Consider the following 27,986-nt stretch of genomic DNA (forward strand, 5'->3'; position numbering starts at 1 on the left):
ATTAAAAGCTCGCGTGGTTTCTCACACCACAAATGTTGCATTTTGACACCATTTACTTCCTTTGTAGTGAATGAGTTTATATTAAAGATGAAAATCAATCTCTATTCTGTGTGTGCATTTTTAAGGCTACAACTGAAGCCTAAAATTGCTTTGAGTTTTAAAGGAAACCCCTGCAGCTTTGCTTGTCAGTCCAGCTGTCACCAAGAACTATTCAGCAAAAAATGCGTGCCCCTAAAACTATGCTTCGAAGCAGCTCTCTAAATACCTTTCCTCCCTAGCCAATAAGCACATTAGCTTCTCACTTCCTCACGCAAGATAACCTTAGCAAATTCATCTCATTGCTTACTGTGTTAAAATGAGATTAGGATTTTGGACGTGAAAGTAGGAAAATAAGTAGACTATTGAAAGATCCGTTTTTGTGAGTGATTAACGCAGTTGTATGTTTATGCCACTCTATTTGTAAATTACTCAGTGTGTGTGACCCCTAAAATAATTTTACTATTCTTCCAAATGCAAGTTAATGAAATACCAGCTTTTTTTTCCTGAAGATTTTGGCTGATTCGCCAAGTGAAAATTTAAACAAACTCCTATGGGGTAGAGCAAACACGTTGTGTTGAAGTAGGTACTTGGCTATTGTGTGTGTGCTTACGCTGCTTGCCAATGATGCCCGTGGTTTAGCTGTAAATAACATTCGACCTCAGCAATCTGAAGTTTACAGCATATGCAGTTCTGCGTCTAGAAGCCGGGACGCTGTCGCTGTGGATCAGACGTATTTTTTACACTTGTTTTATGCTCTCTGCTGTGCTCAGAGGCGCCACCAGGGGTTTTACAGCAACTGCCTCTTGGTGTCTCAGGGCAAGAGGCGATGATTACCTCCTCACGCACTCCTGCAACCTGAATGTTTATTCCATTAAAGCTGGGGATGCTGAGCCTGGCATCAACCTTGCCAGTTGTTCAGGGAAGAGATCGGCTCGCATCCATTAGTAAAATGTTTGTTTCACGCTCTGAACTAGTTAGGCATCACGGTCAGGCCATGGCTGGTGTTTGCTAGGATCTAGCCTATTGTGCTGCTGCTGTTGTTTTGTTGTGTGTTGGTTCTTGTTCGTTTGTTTAAATCTTTCCCCACTTCACCTTCAATGAAGGCTAGTATGGGATTAGTTCCTAATCCCTTACCTGATGCCCCAGTGAGTGCTTTCTGTCTCCCCGCGAGAGGCAGACTGAGTGGGGAAGTGCCTCCTTCAGAGGATTAAAGAGGCTGCTGCTCACAGACCTGCAGTTCTGCGAGCTACCAGAGACCTGTATGCTTCATCCCTTTTCAGATCTTCCATAAAGATGGTGAATAACGAATGGTTTTGGACAACAGCTGGACCACCGTTCATCTCTGGCCCAAGCAGTTCTTCCCCATGGAAAAAAACATCCAAGCATATTCTAGGTGATCCAGCGTCTCACTGTAGTATGCTTACTGCTATTTTCTGGCTAATATTTTAATACTACCTAATGGAAAGTATCTTTGGAATAGCTGGATGCAGAGTTTTGCTTTAGTTAGGAACGCCCTGGTGTGTCCTGCAGGTTTTTCTAACATCCATAGTTGTAGCCTGGTGTCTTTGCGTTCCCGAAGGGGACCAGATCTCAGAAGTGTTCAGGGGTCATTCCTGCAGCAGTCAGTTGTTGGAGAAATTCAGTCTGTGGACAGCCCATTAGTGAGTATATCGTCATCTTCAAAATCACATTTCCCCCTTGGGTTTGCTTTAAATTTTTTGATTATGTCAGCTCCTGCCTTCCACCTGGAAGACTAAGCTTCCTTAGAGGTCTTCCTTGTTTCCTCAGCCGAATCTGTCCGTCATTCTCTCGCAGTAGGAAGACTTTTGAAGCCTCCCACCTGTTTGCTTTGACCGCTGGGTGACCAACAGCTGCATTGTCCCTGCACAGAGATCTATCAGAAAGGAGCCGGCACGCAGCAGCAGTGTTGCCCCTCCTGACAGCCACCACAGCCCTGTCTCCTGTCTGTTGTGGTTCGGCACCTTCAGCAGATGAGCTGGACAGCGTTTCCTCTCCGGGTATTTGCTGTGAAGTTCTTTGGCGTTTGCATCTTTAACAAGCGCACCATTATTCTTCCTGCTGGGCGGTGCTGTAGGCATTGGGCTGCCCCAATTTACATTAATCCAGCCTGACTTTCTGTTCTCTTTCTCGGCCTCTCTTGGCTGCTATCTTGGACTGAAAGGAACTGAAATGGCAGCAGGGGCAGCAGGTGGAGAGGTTTGGTGAGGGCAAACCCTCCGAGCATCACGCAGAAGGAAAACTCTTGGGGCTCATGTGTCAGGGCACGTGTACATGTTTCAAAGCACTTCATGTTTCCAAGAACATCAGCTGCAAGCCTTTTGAAAGGGCTTCAGTATCATCTTTTAAACATACTGTACAACTGCTTGTGCTTGCCATGCTTTCCTTCACTGTAATCCTCTCTCAGAAATGATGGCAGTGCTGTACGTCGGCCTGCACTGAGCTGGGCGAGCACACCTCCAGCAAACTCTTAGCACCCGCAAACCATCTACACCCTTTTAAGTACTGTGACTAAGCCTGCAAAACAGTTTCAGATTGTCATATGTGGGTAACAGAAAGGCTGAAAAGAAAAACAGGCATCCAGCTTAGCATTTTGATAATTAATGATTTCGGTAATTGGCAACCTGCTCAGTAGATTTTTGTGTACCTGAAGTACAAAGGGATATGAAAGGAAGGGGAGAAATAAAATAAGGAATGGATAGAGACAGCAAGTAATCTGTGACTCTTGGCCGGTTCTCTCTTTTAAAAAAGCCCAACATAAATTTTCAGAAAACGGTCCTGCACAGCTAAAAATATTGTGCTGCTGTGGTTAACTGCTGGTTTGTTTTTTTTCGTGCTGCATTTTTTTCTTTGGCTATTGGTTTTCATTGGCTATAGCTGACTATTAGCAGCAGGTTTGTAGTTAATTCCTTCTTGCCCACAACGGCAGTAAGAATTTGCACACCTAGAAATTATCAGTGAAAAAGAACAAGCTATATGTGTGTGTGTATGTGTATATATATATATATATTTATTTAAGAAAAATGAATTTCTATAAGGCTGCTATATAATTTTCTGGCCGGAGCAGAAGCCATATGGTCATGCTACTAAAATTAGGCTCTGCTTGTCACAAGCTGCAGAGCCTGTGGCAGCCTGGAGAGGAGGAAAAGGGCTTTCCTGACCTTCGTTCAGCCACAGTGTTGAAAAAGTAGCTGGAGTTTAATGTGCCGGCTGGTTGTGGTTAGCCAGAGTCACGCCTAGGCTTGTTCTCTGCCACCCCTTGTGTGTACACAAATTAAAACTGCCTCGTCTCTGATGGGATTTTAATATGTCAAAAGTGCTTTTTTTTTTTCTAGTGGAGACATGATTTATTTCCCACAGCATTATCTCTGTGCTAAACTACATCACGCAGTAAAAGTAGTGAGCACAGCAAAAATGACTTGTGATGAAGCTTCAAGTGCATTGAAGAATATGTGTTTGTCATACCTAAATGAAAATTAAGAAAAAAAAAACGTGAAAAGAAAAGAAAAAGGTGTGCAATAACTCTCTCTGTAAGAATGGGCCCCAGTTTGCAAACAGGCTTAACTTCTGGGAAGCTCCCCGAGTGGTTCAGAACTACCCAGCTGCGAGGCTCCAGGCTTTTGTGGTTCTGCCCCTGGGGTTATGTACAAGTGTAGCACTTCATGAAGCCACTGGGATATACAATTCCAAAAAAAAAGTAAATACAAACGTGCATTGTTACTAAGACAAGAAACGAATATAATTCTTTGTTGTGTTTAACATAGGTTTGTTCTGTCACGGTGTTTTTTTCTGCACGAAAATTACAGCTGTCTTATCGGTAGTCATTTTGACATGCTGAGGATGAATTTCCTCTGGGGACGTGCAGGCTGTTCTGTTGTTCTGCAATGCCGTGAATCTCTGACCTTACACAGCATCAAGTTTTGTCCTGTCTAATAAGAGTGCCCGCTAATATCCACATTGCTCAGAGACTGTAAGCGAAGTGATCTGACACAGGTGAGCTGGCTGCGACCCTCGCTGAACCCGCAGCCATCCCACAAAGCCGCTTTTGTAGCAGAAAGTGAGCAAATCCGCTGGGGTGGCAGAAAGCTTTGCTGTGATAGCTGCGACCCCTCCAGAACTGCTTTGTCACCGTGCTGGGCTGCATTCACCACAGGGAACAACGTCCCGTCATGTCACCACAGCGTGCATCACGCAAAGAGCTGGGGGGAGCTTCCTTTACCCAGGGTGTTCTTGAGCTGTAAATCTCACTGTCATGGGAATTTGCGGATGCCAGATTTCTGCACTCGGCCAAAAAGCAAACAAATTCACATAAAAAAGATGCACCAAAAGGAATTGAACACTGAGGTACCACAAAAGCCGTGAGCAGCAGCTGACCGCAGGCTGGGAGGGTAGTGGGGAAGCACCACTGCCATGTTTGCTTCCTCTTGCACTTTTTGCTGGGCACCTGCTCCCAGCGGCCATCAGAAAAAGGCTCCTCGCCCCTGGGGTATTTCTTTTAAAATGATCCAGCTCCCGGCTCTGCCACACGCGCTGCATGCAGTCTGCTTTCCCTTCCTCCCCGGTGAAAAGAGAAGTCGGAGAACTCCTCAACTTTCTGTATGGTTACGTGCGATGCACGCGTGCTCCAGACAAGCCGTACCCGCTGCAGGAGGCGCGTGGCCGGGTTGCCGTGGCACCGGGCTCTGTTGACGAAGGGGCGCCATGGACCGCGGGCGGCTGCCGGTGGTGGCGGTGGCGGTGACGGGGCTGCTCCGGGACCCGGCTTTCCACGTGGCCAAGTGCGCAGCTGAGGTGAGCAGCGGGGAGTGATAGAAATAAACCCCACAACATCCGCGAGCAGGCGTTCAGAGCGATGTGCGCGCTACGGCAGGTGCCGGGTGCCTGCCTCTGCAGGTGCCAAAGGCAGGAGGGGAGCGGTGTGGTAACTGGATTAACACGTGGCGGAGGCTGCAGGTGATTAGGGAAGTACTAGCTGGGACAGGACAGGGCGGAGGGGTATTAAACTGCTCGTAAGTATTTTTTTTTTCCCTTATCTGGAAAATCTAGGCGCTGAAGCTGAAGTTTCCAAGCAAGTTTGCGGATCCTGTAATATGTCCTTTATTAGAATTTGCATGGCATGAATATTTACAGGAGAAGAAGAAGGTAACTCTCATTACTAACAGATACCTGCATCTCTATAATTGAGAGTAGGTCTTGGCTCGTGGGCCACTTGTTTGACAACTTCTGGCCGGTAAGATAAGCAGGGCCCTCAAGGTTTGGCTATGTCTGTGAGTGCTGCTCAGAAGGTGCTGGGTGGCTCTGGGGAAATCCCTGGGGGACAAGGGCAGAGGAGCACGCAGGCAGCAGACCCTGAGCTGTGTGCAACATCAGCGCACCTCACCGACTTTGAGTTGGCCAGATTTGTGGTTTTAAAAAAAGATAAAGCATAAAAAATAGCACAGGCCACCCATGCAGTGGTGTGGTGTTACCTGTTGCTCCTTCACTCAATGTGGAAATAATTCCTTGAGGCTTTAACCCCTCTGCAACGCAGGAACTGCGAGGTGAGGTGTGGGCGTACGCCTCCCGCGTGATGTGCTTCGTTGACGGGCGGCTGCTGGGGGACGAGAAGGAGCTGCTCAGGTGGGCCCTCCGCCAGTGGGACTACCGCGATTTTAAGCCCGAGGCGCTTTATCAGGCCATCTCTGAGGATTTCTACACCAAGCGCCTGAAGAACAGCCAGGCAAGTAACGCGGTTTTACAAGAAGAGCGCGAGGTGTGCAGCCAGCTGTACTTGTTATCAGACAAAACGCAGAGGATGCCGCACTGATTCCACGCAGACTTGAGAACAGAGGGCACAGAGCAAGAAACGTGCCTTTTGGTGGGGTGAGGGGACGGGCATTCCTGCTGATTCATTTGTCCTGCCCTTACCGTACAGGCTGCGACAGGCGTGTGGACAAGTGCAAGGCGAAGAAGCGGGCCCTGCCCAGGAGTTCGCTTTAGCACACTGCTAGGGTTATTTCTGCCCAGAATAGAGTGAAACGTCCTCTACTTTTTTGATTGTTTAAACAAAGCAATAGAAATACTGTTCTGTACCAGCAATCCCGCAGACATCTGCTGAGATGGCTCGCACTGGGCTGCTGGGCGCTGAGCTGTGTTAGAAAGTGAGGGCTGCACTGAAAGCTGGCCTTCATCTCACTGGATTTGTTTTTCGCATCCAAACAGCACATGTTTGTGTACCTGGACATAGCCATTGATGAGCAGCCCGTCGGGACACTTCTGTTTGAGGTATGTTGCTGTGAAGAACAACAAAAGCAAAGAGCAAAGATACCAAATGTTGTGGTTTCACTTGTCAAAGGGGGCGGGAACAAAATCTGACCAGTTGATGTCAGTTATGAATTTCATATTTCTCTTTTCACACTCACTTTGCAGCTCTTTTCTGATGCGTGCCCCAAAACCTGTGAGAATTTCCGTGCTCTGTGTGTTGGAGGAGTGAAGTCTCCTTGCAGTGGTCGAGAGCTGACTTACAAAAATTCCTGTTTTCATCGGCTGGTAAAAAATGGGTGGATCCAAGGAGGAGGTGCGCTTCCAAACAGCCTGAATAAATCTGGGTCACAGCAGAAGTGGGATGGGATGATCTGCATGGGTTACAGCCCAAGAAGACATAACCAAACACAATGGAAAAGCCAATCTCTGCAGGACAAGCTCTTAATCAATACACAGGAAAAATGGAAAGCATCTTTTTTAGCCATCTCACTTTCTAAATAGATAAAAAGCGTAGATAATTTGTTCTTTTAATTATCCAAGACTTTTTCAAAATATCTTTGGTTAAGTACTTAGGAAACTAATCGAAACATTAAAACACAAAGAATATACACAGGAAAACATGTTACTTGTTTTATGGAGAGATTAACTTACGGAGGCATTTAGCCAAGGCTCAGAGCCGTGCCAGACGTGTTGGTGAGCTTCTCAAGCTCCAGAGCCTGGAGTCTGGCAGTGTGTGCTGAGAAGAAAGGCACCACGAACATCTCATCACTCAGCTTGTCCAACACCCCAAGGGAGGATCAGATAGTGAGCTGTATCAGGAGATGTTGCCTTCGTTACTCCCCTTTGGTCTTTCATCTCCCTTACCTACCTGTATTTCTTTCCTGTGTTTGCCTTGCTTACTCTAAACACGAGTGCTCAAATCCATTTTAAGTTTATACTTTGAAGATGCACTTTGTACGTTCCACAAGCATCTAAGCAGGTATCTATGTACTCCACAAAAACAACCTAAGATTGCTGTTGCACCCATCAGAAATCTGTTCCAATGGGAATTTCTCTTTTACCATACCTTCTTTCTCAAGCAAGTTAGCAGCCTTAACCTGCCGTAGCATCACAGATGCCTTTTCCTCCTTTTTTGTTCTAACCCCATTCTCTCTGAGAGACGCCCTTCTCCCAGCCTGTCCCATCCTCAGCTGATGCAGTGACTCATGTAAAGTTCTTCCCAAAAGTCTGTTAAAATGTCGGTACTAAAAGAGAAAGGTCTGTGCAGTTGTTTCCCCGGCAGATACGGAACCCATGTCTCCGAGCTCTGCTGGAGCTGCTCAGACAACCCCGAATCCTGCCTGTGATACACGTGGCCTCTGACTGCTACTTTTGTCTGCCCTACAGACATAGTCACTGGGAAAGGAGATGGAGGAGAGTCAATCTATGGTCCCACCTTTGAAGGTATGTTTCCTTAATTACCTGACTGTGCAAATGGCAAATTTAAGCAAAAATCACATTGTTTTATTTCCCTGGAGGAAATAATTTGATTTTTTTTTTCAGTGAGAGTTTGTTTTAGGCGCTGACTTGAAGTCTTGGCCCCCTCCTCTGATGCTGGGTGCTCAGCTCCACCTGTCCCCTTTCCCTGACAAAATTAGGGCTCAGGTTCACCCGCCTGCCCACTTCAAACCATGAATACTGACCCTTGTGGAAGGACATTAGATGTGTAGATGTGGGTTAGCTGCAGATCTCCAGGCTGCTGATACCACTTGTTCACATGTGTTTAAAGTAATGGAAGTGAGCTGACTTTACCTCCAGATTTCCTGGGCCTCAGGCAGCTTTCAAGGCTTGGGCACACCGCAGGCAGCACTGCTGTCAGTTCTGTGACTGTGGTTGGACGCAGAGTTACTTCTGAATCCGACTACGTGAAGAAGGTCCATAAAGCTGTGAAAGTCGAGAAATGACAGGCATGAGCGAGTTTAACAATAAATGTCCCCCCATGCTGATAGAAAGTAATAAGATGTAAAGAAAAAAGAACATTATGATGTGCAGTATTTAAGAAAAACCACCCATATAATTGACATAGGCGTTTGGGATGCTCCATTTGGATTAAATGCTACCCGTAAAGATGTTTTAGGGTAGTTAAAGCGCTTCTGAAAATGATTTATGTTCTCTTATGTAAAAGCTTGCTTTCTGCCAATGACAAAACCAATGTTATATTCGAGCAGGCTGGGCAGCAGCCAACAGTGAGATCAGAAGTGCCAAGAGTAGCTGAAAACTTTATTTTCAAAGGCAATGAAGAGCCCACTTTCACCACGAGGCCATGGATCGAGCCAAAGCAGGCTGCAAGTGGGAAGCCTGGCGGGTTTGACCACCACTGCCCAGAGCCCTGCTCCTTCTCCTTAACATTTAAAAGTTGCCCATTGCTTTTCATCCTCCAGCAAGGTGTTCACTCGGGTACACCCGTCTATTTTAAGGCTTAGATTGCTTTCCAAGTACTTTCAGCCACCCTATTTACACAGAGGACAGAGGACAAATATCTTCGATATCTGCAAACAGTGACAGATGCCTTTGTCAGATGGCGAAACTCTGTTCTGTGGAACCGGGCACTTGGCACACCTCCATTCACTGCAACGCTTGCTGAAATTAAAGGGACGCGGCTACGTTTTACCGTAATGAGCTCAAAGCACTGAGGTAATTACAGAGAATCATTTGGATCGAAGCATCATGTAGCGCAGAGCATCCCGCTCCAAAATTAGACTGCTGAAGTCATTCTGCGAACCACGAGTCAGCATTCAGGGAGTAACTCTGCAGTTAACATTTAATTACCATTTTTGTGAATCAGCTTCTGAGAAGGGCACTCAAACAGAGTAAAAATGATCAAAAAAATCAATTTTAAAATCTAAACATTTTTACAGTTTCAAGCTTGTTGAGTGTTTTATGGGGCCCTGGACTACTCGGAATGACCAGGCAGGAGATGAGCAGTGGAGGAGGTCAGGATCAGTGCTCCCAAGCTCCCCACCTCCTCGCCGGGCTCCTGTCCATGGAAGAAGCATCCAGTCCTCGCCACCATCCCCCAGACACAAGCATGGCTTCTGCTTACGCTGTCACCTCTCCATCCCCAGCTGTCCCTCCTGAGTTATTTCTGCACATCCCTCCCCAGCCGGGCTCCTCCTGGCACAGATGCTCAAGCCACCCTCAGAGCCCCCAGCCACGCTCCCCCAGATCCTCCACGATTTCATGCTGTGGTCCAGGTGGTGATGTGCTTAATGCAGATGAACGACAGGTGGGGTGCAGGTGGAGATCCTGCCCTGCTGCTCCTCTGCCTGGCAGCTTCCTCACACAGACAGCGGGAATAATCTGAAGCAGCCCCAGGGAAGCACAGTGCTTGGTGCCCTGAGCTCCTCCAGCCAGAGATGTTACAGACCAACAACAGGGAGACGGAGGCATCGCTGTGCTTTTTCCAATATTCAGAAATACCCAAAGTGCTTTTCCAGGAGTATTTTTCATTGGCTTCTTTACTGGCTTGAAAACTGAGTATTAGCAGGAAGCTTTTTCTAGGAAGGACATTGATTCACACCAGACTTTATTCACATGAGACTTGACGAGGGGGACCTTTGGGGAAAAAGGAGAAGGAAAAGCGTGAATGGGGAAGAAGGATGTGGGAGGTTACGGGAGCGGGAGGTTATGGGAGCTGGAAGTGAAGCGCAGCAGAGGAAGGAAGCAGCACAAGTGCTGCCTCTTATCCCTGAACTCTTTTCCCAGATGAAAACTTCTCCATCCGTCACAAGGGAAGAGGAGTCCTCGGGATGGCCAACAAGGGCCGCCACAGCAATGGCTCCCAGTTCTACATCACCCTCCAGCCAGCTCCCTACCTGGACAAAAAGTGCGTGGCCTTTGGGTATGTAAGCACGAGTCTGCATCTGCTGCAGCGTGCAGGAGGTTGCCCTAGCTCTGCAGGACATTGCTGCCCAGGAGGGAGGTCCACTAAGTCCCTACGGCAGCTGCAACACGGATGTCTCTGGCCAGGGGGAGGATGGATACGTCAGATTTGAGGTACCCCCCTCCCTCCATGTCTCTGGCCTGGGCTGGCTTGACCAAGCTGGAAAACCCAATGGCAAAGCTAAGGCAGCTGCTGGGGGCTCTCAAGGACGAAGGCTACAAATCGGTGCCTGCATAGCTTGGTGTCAGCTGAAGGTGTGCCCTGACGGGCACAGAGTTGTTGAGCAAAGCCTCCAGCCTCTGCTCTGCCCGCAGGAGCTGAGAGAAATTGTTTGAGCAAATGCTTGTTTCAGTAGGTTAATGCACAGGGCTGGCCCTGGTGGGATTTTTACAATTTCCAAAATGTAATAAGGAAGATAATTACTCTGAGCAGCTTGCTAGGCATAGGAGCGTAAAATATGCATGTATTGCCAGAGAGAGAGAAATCTACAGTGCGGTTTCCATGTAGTTGCATTATGGATAGCATTTTGGGAGGATGTGAAAAGCATGACTGCCTGACCTACAGAGAACAAACCAAGTGGGATGGCTGGCTGGACAGATTTCTAATCCATGGTGTTTACCTCGAGTTCCTGCCTTGCCACCAGCTCTGTGTAATCTGGAAGGTGCAGGATCCTTGAGCATAACTGACCCCTGTTACAAGGCTAATCTCTACAGGACAAGCTCTTAATTAACGTATATGTAAACTGGAAAACATTTTCTCCTCTGGCCATCTCACTTTGAAAACAGAGGAAAAGTCTGGATAATTTGTTCTTTTGCTTATCTAAGACTTTCTGAAAAGATCTTGAAAACTGCAAAGGTTGCAAAACACAGGGTGCAGGTTGGCACTGCGACGGGAGGAAATGAAAGGTATTTGTCCTGGAGACTCTTCCAATAACTGTCACTTCCAACATTTAGCACATTTTTTTTTTTACTTCTTTCTTCTCAAAAGTAATTTGCAGCTGGGTACCAGGCTTATTTCTTGAAATAAATGTAACTGTGCAAACTCATAGTATTTTCTTATCTCCTGCAACACCAATTGGCAACCATTTAAGCAAGAACCAATGGTATTTGTTACCCCATGGCAAAGAAAAAGCAGAGCCTGCTTGGTTCTGTCACGGCCCCGCAGCAGTTGCAGAGAGGATGCCGCTCGGGCAGTGACCGCAGCTCAGAGCTGCTCTTTTTCCCTACCACAGGCAAGTGATTGAGGGCACGGAGGTTCTCCAGCGACTGGAAGCTGTACCGACGTATAATGAAAGGCCTACAGTGGACTGCAAAATTTTGGACTGTGGGACCTTCCAGCCGTGATCGACAGTTGGATTTCCTGCATGCAGTAAGATAGAGCACTGTTTTCTGCTCAGGCTTTCAGTTAAGATAAGAATAAAACCACTTCTTTGTACATGAGAATGTTTTGGGATTGTTATTTCGACTTACTTTAAAAAGTGTTTATAGGCTGTTAAAAGCGCTTTTACACAAGTGTAGGGAAAGACTTGTGAACATATTCCAGTGCCAGTCCGCAGTTTATGAATAATGGTGTAAAAATGTGATGATACAGTGACAGGCAGACATGGTAAGATGCACATGTGGCTAAAATACAGGTAGACAAATGGGTACGCACCCAGACAGATAAAGTTGACCGGTCTTGGCTAACTTCTGCCTCCACTGCAACCTCCACGCACAGCAGAGAGCGCACCTCGGGGCACCAATGCCCAGCACAGCTCTGACACCAGGTGCAGCCCGTACGTGGTAACTCACATCTCTTAGAGGAAAGCAGAAAAAAAAGTCTGCAGGACTGAGGCCTCTCTGAATACCGTATATTTGATCCTTCACTGACTGCTCTTAACTAAAATCCCTTGAAATAACCCTTGAAATCAGGTTGAGCTGCATCAGGCTAAAACCAGAAATGTTAAAATAAGCTTATGATTGAAGTAATTGTTTTTGACAGACGGTCTCAAATAACAAAAATGTTTTAAAGTTATTATTGCCAGTAAAACAGAGAAAAATCTTGTTTATAAAGTTAGCACACAACAAGAAATGTTAAGGTTACCTACGGATGCAAAGATCTAATACATGACTGCTGGTGTTGGTGACTGCATACATGGAAGATGTCTCTGGTGTACGGTGCAGAGCCTGGGCGCTGATGGTTCCAGCAGAGGATGGCAGAGAAGCACCAAAAGAAGAAAATGAAAACGCAGCCTGGAAAGAGAGGCCACAAGGAAGTGCCTGAGAAATGCAAAGAAAGGAGCAGTCATAAAGGCTGCGGTGCAGACGCAATGCTGCGAGCTGTGTCAGGGACACACGGACACTGTCAGCTTACCGTTCTCTCACCTTTATTTCCAGCAGCACGAAGAGGCTGTACCAGGGGAGTGACCTTTGCTCCTGGGCTGAGCTTTCTGTGTGAGCCACTCAAACCTGCAAAACAGGGCCAGGGTAAGATGGGAAAGGCGGAATTAGCAAAGCATTAGGAGAGGCCCAGTTTTGTCTGAGCTTAAGCCTGTGGATTTCAGGAATAGCAACGTGCCAAAGTTTCTTTGCTAAATGGGGATGAATTTAACAAATCGCTTACCAAGAGTTTAACTTAATTCATTAAGAGGGCGTAGACCTAGAGCGATCCCACATGTTCTGAGGGAGTATAACAAACATCTTAATTTTAGCAAGGGAATTCAGATTTTTCTTTATTTATGGTACAAAACAAAAATATTCTTTAACCTAAAATATATTTATATGTCTTCAGCTAGCTAAGGAGCTGTCAACACATTTTCTCCTTTTATTTTCTAAAGAGTTCTGAAATCTATACACAGACTACTGTACAAGAACCAAGTCTTCTGTAGGAACATTTCAAATCAATTAAACTGCCTAGAGAATAATTATTTTCACATCATAGTTCTGTGCCAAAGGCAAAAATATGCTGTTGTGTTTTCTTCATAAAACAATATATGTCCTGACAGATTACATTTCATAAGCAGTAGAAAAAATGCTGTAAAAAGATACGGCTTCAAAACTCAGTGTTGGGATGCAGGTTAGTGGCTCATATTTCTTGCAAGGACTTTAAACTGTATTTAAATATTTGAAGATGAGAGTCAGAAAAGTAATTTTAATTCTGCAGGTTATAGAAGAAAATTTTAAAAGGACAATTCTTTGACTTCTTATTTGAAAGGAAATCACAGCGCGTGCTTCGAGTCCAAACAACCTGACCTAAGAGCATCAGGCAGGGCACGGGAGCTCGCGCTCTGCAGACGGGCAATGTTCAGGATCCCTCAGGGCAGACAAGCACCTGATCGCGTCAGGCATTGGAAAGCTGATCCTGTGCCAAAGGTCACAGCCCTGACAGAAAGTACGGCAGCTGGATGCATGACATACAGGATACGTTTTGAATTTCAGGCATAAGGGTCCTGCAGGCAAGCCACAATTATTGTATTCGCATTGGTCAGGAAGGACACTCTGCCAGCAAAATTGTGGCAAAATCCTTCATCCAGTACTGAGGAGCTCACCTAAAAGAAAGAATGTGTCCTTCTGACCTGGTTCCCCAGTTGCTGCAAGTAGGATACGCCTAAGGAGCTCTGGGTGATGAACAGTGAAACAGTAAAGGAAGACTCTTGTTCATCTTGATAACCTCAATCCACCTCAATCAAAGCACGTGCCATGGGGCTGTATCCGGACGCACCTTCACGGAAGGTTTTGCAATCCTACCCGCCTCTCTGCGCAAGGATTAGCTCAGGTTAGCAGGCTCTGAGCACAGGAGTCAAAGTACTAGCAGTATTTTTGAAAGATTACAAAGGTTAAAAAATCATTTTGCAGAATCCAACAATGCACCAATATGTAATGGTGTGAAGTACCCCAAAACCAATTTGGATGCTGGATTTTCCCCATCAAAAACCACACAGGTGAAATAACAGTTTTGAAACAAACAGAAATGTTTGCAAATTGAAACAAACGTATGTTCCCTTCAGTTTATCTGCTACATTTTGTTTTATTCATTGCCACCATCCCAGACTGCGGTCAGCTCCCCTGGCACCTCTTCAAAGCCGTCATTATTGTCTTGCCCAGCACCAGCAGATGCAGGGCGATCTGCTGCGATTCCCAGGCATTTACTACATTTAAAATGTGCTTCCCTAACATGGACATCTGCAGACCCTTAGGCTTTACCCATTTCTGCCAAGTGCTTTGCGTACGTTTCCAGTAACGCAGTGCCTGCGTCCTGACATTCAAAGCAGAGGTAAATGCCTTACTGACCACTAAGTATATAACGGCGTAACAAGAAATGAATACAGTGATGAGTCTGGTATTTTAAATCCAACAACAACAACCCCGACTGCCGTGATCCTGCTGACCATATTCCTCAACAAAGTCCCGAGATGCTGACTTTAAGAAAAAACAGGCAAACCACATTTATCATTCACTTGGAATCCCACCAGCCCCCAGGATTACAGGACAGACATATTTTCACTCACTTGTGGAGACAAGCTATAGCTGTAATTCTTGCCCTGCTGGTAGTCTTGGGTCTGTTTGGATTAATTCACTTCATTTTCTCTCCGGTTTTCCAAATATGCTCACACTATTTTTTATCAATCATCTTTTAACAAGCACATCTAGCATATATCCTATTTATCTGCAGTTTAAAAAGGATTGCTGTCCTCATGAAACACAGGTCACAGCAGGCAAGACGCCTGTTAAACCTGTGTTAACCCTGTGGACATCTGCTGGACTGCCACTCAGTCCCTCATAACACAAAACACCCTATTATTCACTGCTGAAAATACATTGAATATCATAACCCCCAAGAGCTGCAAAAAGGGAAAACCCGAGTTCAAATAACGCCTGATGCCTAGTGAAATGACGAGGGACTGACCCAGTGAATCAAAGCCGGCAGGATGCCAGCAGATCCTTGGTCCTTGTCCCAGCAGGACAGGCACCCCTGCAGCACGGCCAGCAGGGATGTGCGGGAGCCATCAGGAACTCCCGGCTTCAGCTGCCGTTTCGGCAGTGCTGCAATATCTATTTATGCTGCTCCGCAACTTATTTTACATGCTGCTGATTCAAAGTCGTAACAGAAACACGGTATTTAAATAATGGATGTGGAAACTATTTCTTCTCATTAAGGAGCCAGCAACTCTAATAATACTGAGGGAATAACCGAACTGTGTCACACTGGCATGTGCAGATCGAAAGGTCACTGAGGTGGCGTGACTTCTCTACCTTTGTCACTTTCCTGAATGGAATTGGAATGCCGTGGGATTCACAGCCAACAAGACATGTCAGAGCATCTCACCACAGCATCTAGGAGGTGCCCCTTTATACCACAAAATTCATTTTGTCTGCTGTTTTCTTTTTTCTTCTGTTTTCTCTGTGAGACTTTGTAGGAAGGCAAAGTGCTATCCATCCTACACATCCCAATACATGATGGCACAGAGCTTCTTCACCCAAATTATGTTATCAGCAGTCACAGAATCACAGAATGTCCCTGGTTGGAGGGGACCCACGAGGATCATCGAGTCCAACCGCTGGCTCCACACAGGACCACCCCAAAATCAGACCCTGCAGTCCTTGCCCACTAATCCCGACAGGTGGCTTGTATGAGAGCTCCTGATGCTGTATTGGCCTCGTGGCAATACAACACCTTCTGGCAAGAGAGTAAAATGGAAGATTAAGCTAGAAGTTTATTTGGCAGTCTCCTCCTCTGCTGTGCGCAAGCCCAGCTCATGCTTAAGAGAAACGGGAGAATTTTCCCGATTTAATCTTTTCTGTTCGCCTTTCACTCCGACGGCACCTTTCCCAGATGAGCACCACAACCGGGTTTGCTCTGCAGCTCTAGCCGGGCTCTCCTGCGTTAGGAACACCACAACTGTTTGCCTCGGTTTCCCAACATTTGCCTGCGTCGGCGTTGCACAAGGCGCTGAGGCAGCCTGACAGACATTTTTATTTGCAGAGGGCATACGCTGCCTGAGGGGGAAAGAAAGGACCGAGAGGGGGGAAAAAATAACACCGGGAGGGGGAAAACTCCTCAGCACCGAGAGGAGAAGCCCCGGGACGGGCGGCCGGGGCTGACGGGGCACGGCGCCGGTGGGAGCAGCCGTTACCCGCCCTCACGGCTCCAACGGCCGCCCCCTCACAGCGGGCGGGGCGCTGCCATTCGTGTGACGCGGCCGGGGCGAGGCGGGGCCCGGCGGCGCCGCTCAGAGGGTGCGCGGCGGCGGCGGGAGCGGAGCGCGGCCGGGCTGAGGGGAAGGGAGGAGGGAAGGGAAGGAAGGGAAGGGAAGGGAAGCGCCGCCAAGGCTTGAGCCGCCACCCAGCGCCGCGCCGCCGCCGCCACCGCCGCCATGGGCCGGGGAGCCGCGCTCCCGCTGGCCGCCCTCTGCCTGGCCGCCCTCTGCGCCGCGGGCGGCGCGCGGAGCCGTTGGGCGCGTGAGGCCAAGGAGCCCGCTGGTGAGTGCCTCGCGCCCTCCCCCCCTTCTCTTCCCCCCCCTTCCCCTCCCCTCCCGGCCGTTGCTGACGGGGCAGCCCCTCCCCTCCCCTCCCCCGCCCCGCCCGGTGCCCGTCGCTGTGGGGCGCTCGGCTGCCAGCGGGGCCCCTCAGGGCTGCCCCGGCCCCCCGGGGGGGTCCCTGCGGGTGGTGGTGGTGGAGGGGAACGACCCGTCTGGCAGCGTGTTTCTGAAAGCTTACCGTGTGCCGAAAGTCTCTCGGTCCTGGAGTTGTGAAAGGCTGCTCCTTCCCCGTGGCAGTGTGGGAGAGGTTTGAAGGGAAACTAAAAGTCCCGAGGCGCCGGGTATGAGCCTGCTGTCTCTGCAGGTGGGCTGTGCCAGGTCTTAGTCTGAGTACCAGCGAGGGATTTCCAAAGGTGAACGTTGGTTGTTTGTCAGACGTGAGTCTGTGCCTGTTACCTGGGGAGAAAAAAAAAAAAAAAAAAAAAGCTTTTATCTGGGATCTCTTAGCAAGGAATGGCCATATACCCAATGGAGTGGTTTAAGTGGCACCTTTTGGAAGGGAACCGTGTTGAGACAGTCGCCTCCCTCACTGATACGAACAGGCAAAGATCTTACTGCATCTCATTGCTTCTAAGAAACATAAAGAAATATCACCGGTATTTCTAGCCTGATCCTGCCATACCCAACAGAACGTCCAGCAGGATTCAGGCGTAATTCAAATCACCAGGATACTGAAGGTAGAGAGTTGATGCCTTTCTGGTTACCATCTGGTTGTTTCGATTGCCAAAAATCCACGAATAGCCAAGCTCCCTTCGCTGGTGAGCAGAGCAGAGAGAGGCGGGAGGTCATCCATCGGTGCCGGAGGAGGTGGAAATGTATGTGGAATGTGTTGGAGGCTGTGGTGTAAAGAGCCGTGTGTTTTCTGAATATGCTGAGTGTGTGACTAAGTCTTAATCAAAACTAATGCAACGAAATTGTAGATTGGGAGAATTTGTTTGATCCAGACACTGGATGTGTTGACATTGTGGTTTTGAGAGGACAATGTGTGGCTGAGATTGACATTAAAAAAAGCAGCCGGACTGGTTAGGTTGCTGGCTTCTGCTGTGATCAAACTGGGGATAGATTGACTTTGTTTCTGCTTTCCTTTATGTGCATTTGCATATGAAGTCCTCTAAGCTGGTGTCTGTATTTCCCTTAAATCAGCTGCTTTCTACTGCAGGATTCTCTCTTTTTTTTTTTTTTTTTATAGCTGGCTGTATTAACAGATACATAATCAAAAGGAACCAAGCTTCTACCATGGGAGGTTTCAATGAATTACTTTGGTAGCTTCGATTAGAGCAGTATATTTTCTGTTGTCTGTCCAGGCTCACTATAATTAGAGGTTATTTGAGGCATATTCTTAGTGTATATGTGAGGTCTGGTTTTAGAGTATCAGTAGTGTTGGGAGGGAAACGTATTTGTGTCTCATCAGATGCATTTACAAATTGTAGCTTTTAGGAGCAGTTAGTTCAGTGAGAATGGTTGTGCCTTAACCCAGGAGGTTCATATATGAGAGATTATCCATCTAAGGATTGTTTCTGTGGGTGAAGTTGCTCTCTTTACAGTGCTAATTTTGACCTAACCAGTGTATCTGTGTCTTCTTTTCAGACATCTGTGGAAACTTTTCTACCTGTGTTTTGTGTAACGGCAATGACACACGTGAAACAGGCTGCCAGTGGATCAAGTGCGCAGATGCAAGTAAGGAAGACTACATGATGCAAATCCTTTAATCCAACTAGATATATTTTATCTGTATTAATGTTCACTACAGCAAATACATTGTTCTGTTTGATAACCCAGTGGAGGATGAATTCATAATTTGTATCTGTTATCCAGTAAATTTGAAGTTCTGTGAGACAACTGAAAATGTTCAGAATAAGCCCAGATTTGTAAGGTTTCTGATTTGAATCTGCTGCTGATAAGCTAATGTTTTCCAGAATGTCAGCAGAACAAACTGGTCACTTGTGCTTATTGTTAAGGGGTCAGGTCACGAGTGGGTTGTGACATGCAGGTGCATCCCGGTGCAGCCCCTTTTGATGCTGTGCCATAGACCTGGTCACAGACACTGCGCCTGAACTGAAATGCAGTAAGGGAAAGGAATCCATAAGTAAGTTAAGAGTAGTGTTCCTAAAACTAAGAGTTGCAACCCACTGAAGGGGACGTAGTAGAGTCAAAAAGAATACAAAGCACTAGCTGGCCTCGTTCAGAACTTTGTTTTCCACATTGTAGGGGAGGTGGATGTAAATACTTCTAGGTGACCTCTTGTTGAGGAGATAAAGCTGCTGTTGGCAAAGGCATATGAAGGCTACAGAAGTAGTCCTCAGGAGGATCGCGTACACTTTTTAAGTGAGGTGGATATAGGTAGAATAAGAAAACAGAACGGCTTGGCTGTAATAATGTTCTTATGGATAGACTGTGTATGAAGGCTGAGGATGGTTCAGAACTGATGAAAAGAATTTGGAATGTTACTTGTCCGGTACAAATGTCATTCAGGAAGGTGCGCTGTCTGACCAGCAGGCAGATCTCTCAGGTGTTTGAAGTAACTTCTTTGAGGGCAGAGAAGAAATCTGAGTCGAGGAAAGTGCAGACAATGAACAAGAAACGGATGTCTTAAACAGTTACAAGGTCAGGGATCCATTGAAAAGCTGGAACTAAGTTCTGCTTGCATGGAGAATTTAAGACAGTAAGAATTCTATACTGTTTCCGTAGAGACGCAAAATATTTAACTTGAAAAGTGTCACAAATAGTAGAAACACTGCCTAATCTTTATAGGCTATAAAGGAGTGTCAAGCTCTGCTGTTACTGTAAAATGGTCTTTAACCAAGTATGTATAGTGCTTAAATGTTGAGCAATAGAGTAACTAGTGAAAGAATATACTAAAACTTCTCTAACTTTTAATTGTTAATATAAGACTGAGGTCCTGCATATTGAAGTGGTTTTAATGTTATCCTAGCTAGAAGACACTTAGTTTATCCTGAGAACAGTTTATTAGCATTTAAAAATATCTACAGTAGCAGAACTTTTTTTAAGAAAAAAAAGCATTTTTTTAAAGTATTTTTTTAAGAAAAAAGAATATTTTGAACTTGTTCTTTCCTTTTCTGACAGACTATACCTGTGTAAAAAGAGCAGAAGTAAATAGCTCAATGTATAACGAATGTGCGGCTGAAGATTGTTCATGTAAGTACTTAGATATTTTGCTTCCAGGTTGTTTAAAGTGAAGCAGTCTCACCTGCAACTCCTTAATGTGGTGACCTTTGTTAATGACTTCTACAATTTACGTACGCTTGCACAAGTATGTAAATAAGCCCTTTGCTTCCAGCATAAACCTATGATGTGACATAAAAATACACAATTTTATTACGTGTTCAGTAACTGCTACTGTTGTTGTTTCAATAAGCTTGATGTATTTTAATAGATGTGTCTCCTCACCTAGTGCCCTGTTTTCTTGTATTAAAATGGGTGAAATTCCCTATTAGATACAGCCTATCCTATTTAGAAGCACCTCAGAGGTGTTTAGGAGCTTAGCACTATCCTCAAGAGAGTAAGTTTCATATTAAACAAAAATTTTCATGTGCTAAATTCTCTGCTTTGCCTGAGAAGTAGTAAATGGGGGGGGGAAACTTTGAAACCTACCGGTTTTGTTAACTTGCAGAGCTCTTTGTGCAGCCTTGAAATGCAGGGTCTGTGTCACAGAACTGCATAAAGTAAAACTTTCCTGCTGGGCATGTGCTTGGTTGCATATATACCTTATGCTTTTCATTAATTTGTGCTTGTTCCGTAAATGTGCTTTGCACTGTATGAATAATTCAGATGAAATCTAGAACATTACTTTAGTGAAAGCCCCCCTAATCTTTTTCCAAAAGCTGGCAAGAAATGGATTTTAAAATCGGTTTTTCTGGTTTTAAGATGCAGAACAGTAAATGAAAAAGTTCTTAATGCTCATGTGGATGAGTTCAGGAGTGCTGTTGGAAGATGTTGGCTCGCGCCAACAAAGGTGAAGCTCCCATGCTGCTGTAGGCTATCTTGTGGTGGTAGTGGCCAGTCAGAAGTAATTCTGCCAGACTTGAACTTCTGTATTGTTTCTAAAATGGTACCAGTACCAACTGCGTCTAAATCAGGAGTTAAAATCGGTGGAAAATTACAACATCATATTTTTTCAGTGCTTTCCAAAAGTAGCGTGGTATTAAAATGCTTTGTTCTATACCTAAGAGTAGAATTCCTACCATCTGTTCGTGTTAAACTTGTAGCGAGGCTATTGGGATGGTGTTCAGCTTCTGCATATTCAATAAAGCTTCGCTGTAACCTTTAGCAGAGAACCTTAGTAGGACAGAGGGACCTGTATGCCAGAGGAGCTCTGCATTACCCACGGCAGCTGGAAGGCGGTGTATCCCAAACAGCTTGACTTGGATGGTTACAGCAGGCCTAGTGTTGTGCGTGGGTTAGCCAGCAGTGGACAGCGGGGCTGTAAATGGGTACGGTGGCAGTAGTCCTGTGCCTCACCTGTCCATCCTGTGAGGCTGAGGGGCAGGAGTACCTGGGTGACTTGGTGCTGGTCCTTGGCTGTAAGGCAGCGGAGCTCAGTCGGCTCTGAGACGGGTGGCTGGGGAAGGGAGGATGCCAGCTCTCGTCACCAGCCTCCTCCCCACTCCCCAGCTGTGGCTGGTTCCTCCTGTTGTACAAGCAAGGGTTCGGTTTTAATAGGCGCCATGGAAGAGTTAAATTAGTGATGTCAATCACTAACGTGGATGGATGGGAGCTCTTAATGAGCCAGTGGCATGGCTCAGCGCTACCTCTGGGGGTTGACATGGAAGTATGTTACGGTGGACCTAAACTGGCTTGAGGCCAGACGTAGATTCTGATGTCTCTCTAGAATCAGGCTGCTCTGGTTTCCCCCCATGCCAAATTGCTTCAAGATGCCAAAAAATATTAAATGACTCTGAGCTCTAAAGGCTTCTGGACATAATAGTATTCCCTCAGGAAGCTCAGGTGTGAGTGTTCATAGTGTGATCAAGTGCTGTCCATGTGGGATTAGCTTGGTTAATACAGTAAGTTGTAGAAGGCTTCGCAGGTTTTCCTGCTATTTTTTTTTTACGCCTATACTAGCTACACCCTTCAGAAGAGAGGCTCTCAAAGTGTTGAGGATGTCCTAGTTCCCATCCCCCCTGGCTTCAGCTGTCTAACCACTCTGCTTTCTGGTTGACCTTGGTAGGTCAGGTTTGCTTTTCTGAGCAGTGAGGTCAGGAAGCAGTACTGATTACGTACTTTTGTGTTGTGTAAAGCCTACGCAGTTTATGGTTGTCCAGGAGGGCTGTTCTACTTTCTGTTTGCTTTGAGGAGCCTCAGTTGCTGTAGTCAACAGGGATCTTGCATTCTAATTTGCACTGTGAGGTTGAACACTGGGTTGATTGCACTGCCTGTGACAAAGTCTACACATATTCATTTATGCAACTTGTGCTTAGTTCAAAAGATTGTTAGTTCAACTGGTTAGAAATTACAAACCAGAACTACAGAAGAATTCAGAGTCCCTAAAACTCAGCCTGCTACTGTTCTTCTGTTAAATACTGTTGTTGATGTTTTTAATGTAACTTTTTATTCTTTCATAGCTCCTACAACTGCTCCTCCCATTACTACGCCGTCATCCAATACCACAACACCACCTTCCAATTCTACTACAGCATCTTCCAATGCTACCACCACGACTTCTGCTACCACGGCTCATCCTACTATAGGTAATATGAAGGAGTATGACCCGGTGAAGTGATGAGTGGATGCATAGGATCACTTAGTAAACTGCTGCTTGAACTTGAAACTGTAGTGGCAATTATAATGTGGTATACCTTGCTAGGATTGCTTCCGTTGGCCTCTCTTCAACATCGAATGGCAGTAAGCTAGGGCTTAGTGAAGGAAAACGAGGACAAGGGCTTTTTCTGCAGATCACTGTAGTAGCATGACTGCTTAACATCTGAAGTGTGGAATACAGGAATGGTCTCAAGGCTTGGAAGAAGTGGATTGTATAAACCATGACAGAGAATTTTTTCCTTCCAATATAATTAAGAATTGGCTCAGTGGTAATTGTGTGAATTACATTAGTCGTTTCCACAAATCATGAGTTCTTACGAGCTTGACTTTTTGTTGCCCAGTCCAAAAGCTTCTGTTCTTTCACACGCTGCCATCTTAACAGTCAGGTTCTGAAGATCTTGTCTGTAAAAGTATCTGATCTTTAAAGGAGCTGGGGGGTTACAAGAGCTGTACTTGATTATGCTCATAACAGCTTAATGTACAGAGCGGTGATGATTAGCTATCAGTAAATGAACAAATGTTGGCATTTGTCCTAGGTACGTAGTAGAATACTCACTAATTTTTAGTAATACTAATCTTGGGATGGGGAAGGTCAGAGAGCCAGATTTCCATATTAAGTGAAGAGCTTTTAGGAGACAGTTTAGCTACAGGTGAAGCGTTTGCATATTCCAATTATGATGTTGGCAGTTAGTGTTTTTAGGAAACGTTTTTTTGGTGTTTTGTGTTTATCTCCTGCCTAGAGATAGTGCATTTAATTACTTAGGTACAATAAATACTGACTGACTCTAAAGGCCACTTAGTGAAAGTCCTTGGCCTTGATGCAGATTCAGTTGTCTTGAGGCAGCTGTCCTGATTCTTACTGAAATAACATTTATGTTAGTGTTTGAAAGAAGGGTTTTCTGCCTAGGTGAAGATCCACTCTGATTTGTGGAGAGCCTTGAAATATTGGGATAACAATGGTATAGTCAGGCTGTAAGTTTAAAAAAAAAAAGGAAAAAAATCCTTGTTTTAGAAACTTGGCTTAATGCCGTGCAGCTGAACATGTAAATAGCATTGGGTACAGTCTGAGATCAAAACCTATTCTTGCTGAAACAAAACAAATCATTTATTTAAGAACTTAAATACTTGCAAACTTTGCTCTTGAAGCTTATGATATGTGCATGCTGTCTGAATTTTTCTTCTCTCAAACAGCTAACACCACCAATGCAACTACACATGCTCCTATGCCTACAACCACCGTTACTCCAGTCACAACAACCAGTATTCCAGGTAATGGCTATTATCAGTATAGTTGAAGCATAAAACACTTAGAAATTGGTGTTACTTACTGTTGCCCTGAAAGGCACTTTTGATGTTGTACCAAATTTAATTTTGCTGAGGTTATATATATATGTGTGTGTGTGTGTGTGTATGCATGTATGTAGCAAGGTAATAGCCTGACTAGCAAGGCGAAAATGTTGGTGAAATGGTGAAACGTTAAGTGCCAGAAACGTGTTGGTCAAACTAAATCAACTGGTCACTTCTAATAGCATGTCTGAAAGTCATTAGTAAACTCAGCTGCAGGACTTACTTCTGGAAGATGTATTATTTCTCACTTGTAGCATGGGATACCTTTTTTTTAAAAAAAAAAAAAAAAAAAAGTGTATGTATAGGGGCGTGCATCCAGTGGTGGGAATAAGTAAGTTGTAGTATTTCATTTCAGCATTAGACCTGAACATGCTGTTTCATTAAAAGCACTAATGAGGTGAAGCTCTTCAAAACTAGCCATCAGCAGATGGCTGATACTTCTAGATTCACGTGTTTTGGCTTCAGTTGAGTTCTTTAAGCATAATTTCTGGAGTAAAGTATGATAGATGAAAGATAATGCAAATTTAGGCAAAAAAAAAATAGCAAGCAGGAAAAATTGGAAAATAGGTTTTGACTGACCATATCCATATTATACTATGGAAAGGAGGAAAACTTTGGCTTTTTGAAGTACAAATGTCCAGCTGGGACTTGCTCAGTACTGAGGTCCAAAGCAGTTTGGCTATAAATAATCTCTATCTTTTTACAAACATTGCTTAATTAAAATTTCAGTATCACTCGCCTAAATGCAGCTGCTGGCATACCTTTACTTTCACGTTTTGTTTTTATTGGTGTTCAAACGTCATGTCTGAGTAATCTTAATAGGAGCAAGCCAATGCTAGAACCTGTAAAGTTGTAAGCATTGTACACTCACAAACTGCTTTGTGTCCTTTGACAGGTACAAATGCTACTGTGACTCCTGCACCTTCTTCACGCAAGTCTACATTTGATGCTGCCAGTTTCATAGGTGGAATTGTCCTTGTTCTGGGTCTGCAGGCTGTTATTTTCTTTCTGTACAAATTCTGCAGGTCAAAAGACCGAAACTACCACACACTTTAGGACCTGTCACTTTATAAAGGACTAGTAGCCCAACACCTGTAGTTCACTGAACCAAAATATTTTCTGTTGCTCATGGAAGACAGCAGTTCATAATATCCTTTAAATTTCTAAGAGAAGACTTCAAAAGAATATTTTTGCAACATTATACTTGGCAAGAGGTAACATGAATCTCTCCAACAGGATTACTTGCAATATGCTGCATGGGTTCTAATGGCTGTCTTTTCTTTAATGGCTGCTGATGTGGGACTTTTTTTTTTTTGATACACCAAATGTAGATGTTCAAAGTCTCCTACTCAGTGGCAACACTGTCTTGAGTAGACAATCTCATGACTTCCTATGAAAGCTGATTTAATCAACGTTTGATACAGTATCCCTTCAGTTTTATTAAGATGTGAATTATTGGTGACTGACTTCAGGGAGTGAAATACCATTTATTCTAGCTTGTGGCTCACATAGCGTGTTGCTAGAAAGCTGTACAAAATTGTAGAAGTAGATAGTGACATAGTGGAATCAAAGAACCCTTTTTTCTTTTTTAAACAGGAAAAAAAGGTTGCCTGATAAAATAATGCATTCCAAACAGAAATCCCGTGCCCTTTCCAGCTAATGTTGCAGGTGGAGAGGGTATGTATGGATAATGCTCGTAAAGGGGAAGTGAAGATTAGTGCCTTAAAAGACTAAAAATTAGTAGGCTGTGAAAGCGTCCCACCTATCAAAGATAAATAAAACTTATTAGGTACTAGCTTTATATAGGAGAAAGGAGTATGTGTGGCTTAAGCATTCCAGTTTCAAAATCTTCTGCTTTGAATAACTGTCCCTTGCTGACCTTGTTTGCAGGTGAAGGGAGTATGGTACAGTAATGTTCAGCTAGAAACTAGCTGTAAGTCGTTTACCTTTTTGTTCTGGCATGCAAAGACCATAAAACTGAAGTGATAGAGTAAGTACAGTTCACTCCCTGTGTGAACAGGCAACGATTTACATTTATACTTGAAATACTGGTGTTTGGGGAAATCCTGACTTATCTTATTCAAATGCAACTTGATTTCAGTTTTTTTTTTTTTTTTTTTTAACTTTCCTGTGTCTGCTGCAGGAGCAGTTAAGGGTAGTCAGAGGATTGCTGTAGTCCTGGTAGTGTCAGGGCTGTATCTTCCATGAGCCTCATTCCTGGTATCAGGTTTGTTAGACCCTGCAGGAAACTGGTTAAGGAAACTTACTCAGCCAAATGCTTTTCTTTTTTTTTCCCCTCCTTGGCTGGATCACCCCTGTGATCTGAGTGTAAGCAAAGGTACGTCATTTCCAAAGTAGACCTACTTGAAGACCCTCAAAGATAACCCCACAGGAAAAACTGAAGTAAAAGATAAAATGAAATGGTGGGTGTAGCACTTGAGAGTAGCTCTTGATGATACGGCTTGATCATCAATTTCAGGATCATCTGTAGTACTGTCTTACTAGCTCTGATCTGACTTAAATTTGGCAGAAATGCAACAAAAGGATAGCATTAATGCAGGTAATAGTCATGGCAGCGTAGCTTAGACACGAAGCAAATCAAGTGCACTTCATTTGCAAGTCACGTAAGTGCACGGTGTTGCTTTCTTATGTTCTGGTTTGAATGGCATTGTTTCTGTTGTGCTGCATAGAAAACTCAAATTACTACAAAATACAAAGGTTATTCACCAGTACTGTATCCTTGAGTTCATGAGCTTGTGGTTTTTCTAAGCAAACCTAAGACAATCAGCTCAGGTTTATTAAAACAGAAGTGAGCAGCCAGCTTCCAGCAACAGTGTGTGTGGGTTAGATGGTATTATCCTTGGCCTTATTGTGAAATCACTTAATCTCTCCTTTCCCTATCTCAGAACTATTTTATTACCTTTCTTTGTTTAAAAAGATATCCATGAGCTTGTGTTCTGTGCTTTGAAGTGAGCAAAATACTCTCCTAAAGTGTGACAGAGTTCTCCTCAGCTCAGCAAAGCAAACTGTATTCGTAGTGTGTTATATATATATATATATATATATATATTTTGCCTCCAAGGGCTATTTTTTTGGAAACTTGCAGAAAAATGCTACAGAACACTTCATAGCATGGAAGACGTTGCCACCAAAAAAAGTTGTTGCTCTGTAATATGTTGCTAAAATGCTTATTCATGAGCTATGCTGATTCTGATTTAGGTTGTAAAACATACTGATAAAGCAAACGAAAATAATTTTCAAGTGCCTTAAAATTGCTTAATCTTTTGCCTCTAATTTTGTTTAAAAGGGTAGAAGGGATACCTTGCCTTAGTTACTAAATTTTTCTTGGTGCCAGCAGTGGCTACTTTCCAAGACTTTAGGAGACCCAGGATCTCTGACACGTACAGATACCAGTCTGAAAAACTCGAGCTTGTACTGCGTCAGTTCAGTTGTGTTCTGGAGGGCCTGCGTTGCGCATTGCTTGCTCATTAGCCTTGCTGATGAGGTGTAATCCACAGCTTCCAGAGTTGGGGCTGGGGTCCTTTCCTGTTCAGCTCTTTGTGGGGAGGGGGCCTGGGTTGTACATCTCTGCCCTGTGCTTGGCTGCCTCACTGTAGAAGCGAATTACTCCTTTGCGAAGTTGCAGTATTGGCTACTCTGTGCTATGTACTAGCAAATAACCCGAAGTAACAACTTCCAGTTTTTCTCGGCCTTGTGTTTTGAAGTGGAAGGTAGCTCATAGATCTGTAGTTTTATTTGCCCCTAAATCAATTTTAGGCACTGAACTGTAGTGACTTTTCAAGTTATCTGGCTTTTTCTTGAAGCCAATTGTGCAAATATCAAGCTGTTATCTTATGAATGTTCTTTGCAAGTGTTGCTGTAAAAGTTTATTTTGTCTTCAGTGGAAGAAAACTGAAACAGTTGTAATCACAAAACCAAATTGATAAATAAAATCTGTTGAATGGAATTTTACTTGTAAACTTTCTTTCATGTGAGCAATCCCAGAGGGGACTGTCTGCCAAGTTTCTGGAGATAAGAACTGTTTTCTACGGCAGTCGAACACTGGGGAAAGCGCGAAAACAAAATCTTTGAAGAGTTGATCTAGCTCTCTGAAGTTGTTAA

The 27,986-nt window shown here is 44.8% G+C and overlaps 2 protein-coding genes and 1 long non-coding RNA gene across 12 annotated transcripts; 2 read left to right on the forward strand and 1 right to left on the reverse strand.

Annotated features, from left to right (window-relative positions):
* Window positions 1–244: 244 nt before the first annotated feature.
* Window positions 245–11,656, forward strand: PPIL6 (peptidylprolyl isomerase like 6). Of its 4 annotated transcripts, none has more exons than XM_048081088.2 (8): window positions 245–4,848; window positions 5,104–5,199; window positions 5,588–5,776; window positions 6,259–6,321; window positions 6,466–6,613; window positions 7,687–7,743; window positions 10,045–10,180; window positions 11,454–11,656. In XM_048081088.2, the coding sequence occupies exons 1-8, from the start codon at window positions 4,759–4,761 to the stop codon at window positions 11,563–11,565; spliced, it is 891 nt and encodes a 296-aa protein (XP_047937045.2). In that variant the 5' UTR covers window positions 245–4,758; the 3' UTR covers window positions 11,566–11,656. The 4 variants fall into 4 exon arrangements, with proteins under 4 accessions (XP_047937045.2, XP_047937047.2, XP_047937046.2 ...); XM_048081090.2 differs by lacking the exon at window positions 11,454–11,656 and adding an exon at window positions 8,839–8,973 and having other exon boundaries at window positions 10,045–10,172; XM_048081089.2 differs by lacking the exon at window positions 5,104–5,199.
* On the reverse strand, window positions 5,764–17,908 carry LOC125185033 (uncharacterized). 7 transcript variants are annotated; one of them, XR_010829788.1, is made up of 9 exons: window positions 17,404–17,908; window positions 17,229–17,309; window positions 16,918–17,135; window positions 12,586–12,669; window positions 12,309–12,453; window positions 8,092–8,223; window positions 6,952–7,109; window positions 6,459–6,671; window positions 5,764–6,329 (listed from the first exon to the last, which is right to left on the reverse strand). It is a non-coding gene; the product is annotated as an uncharacterized lncRNA (long non-coding RNA). The 7 variants fall into 7 exon arrangements; XR_010829782.1 differs by having other exon boundaries at window positions 5,765–6,329; window positions 17,229–17,908; XR_010829786.1 differs by having other exon boundaries at window positions 5,765–6,329; window positions 12,305–12,453; window positions 16,918–17,908.
* Window positions 16,457–27,831, forward strand: CD164 (CD164 molecule). The gene is made up of 6 exons (XM_048081092.2): window positions 16,457–16,680; window positions 18,327–18,416; window positions 19,824–19,895; window positions 22,322–22,447; window positions 23,709–23,786; window positions 24,760–27,831. Exons 1-6 carry the CDS (start codon window positions 16,575–16,577, stop codon window positions 24,918–24,920), a joined length of 633 nt encoding a protein of 210 aa, XP_047937049.1. The 5' UTR covers window positions 16,457–16,574; the 3' UTR covers window positions 24,921–27,831.
* The last annotated feature ends 155 nt before the right edge of the window (window positions 27,832–27,986 follow it).

The sequence above is a fragment of the Anser cygnoides genome, chromosome 3 (genome assembly GCF_040182565.1).
Source record: "Anser cygnoides isolate HZ-2024a breed goose chromosome 3, Taihu_goose_T2T_genome, whole genome shotgun sequence".
NCBI classification, from domain to species: Eukaryota; Metazoa; Chordata; class Aves; order Anseriformes; family Anatidae; genus Anser; species Anser cygnoides.

What these genes read in the sequence shown, in the direction of transcription:
- CD164 (XM_048081092.2), top strand. Translation starts at nt 16,575, where the DNA reads ATGGGCCGGGGAGCCGCGCTCCCGCTGGCCGCCCTCTGCCTGGCCGCC. An exon ending in GATCAAGTGCGCAGATGCAA is followed by an intron (nt 18,417 to 19,823) that starts GTAAGGAAGACT and finishes CTTTTCTGACAG; the next exon opens with ACTATACCTGTGTAAAAAGA. An exon ending in CACGGCTCATCCTACTATAG is followed by an intron (nt 22,448 to 23,708) that starts GTAATATGAAGG and finishes TCTCTCAAACAG; the next exon opens with CTAACACCACCAATGCAACT.
- PPIL6 (XM_048081088.2), top strand. Translation starts at nt 4,759, where the DNA reads ATGGACCGCGGGCGGCTGCCGGTGGTGGCGGTGGCGGTGACGGGGCTG. An exon ending in TCGGGACACTTCTGTTTGAG is followed by an intron (nt 6,322 to 6,465) that starts GTATGTTGCTGT and finishes CTCACTTTGCAG; the next exon opens with CTCTTTTCTGATGCGTGCCC. An exon ending in TGGGTGGATCCAAGGAGGAG is followed by an intron (nt 6,614 to 7,686) that starts GTGCGCTTCCAA and finishes TCTGCCCTACAG; the next exon opens with ACATAGTCACTGGGAAAGGA.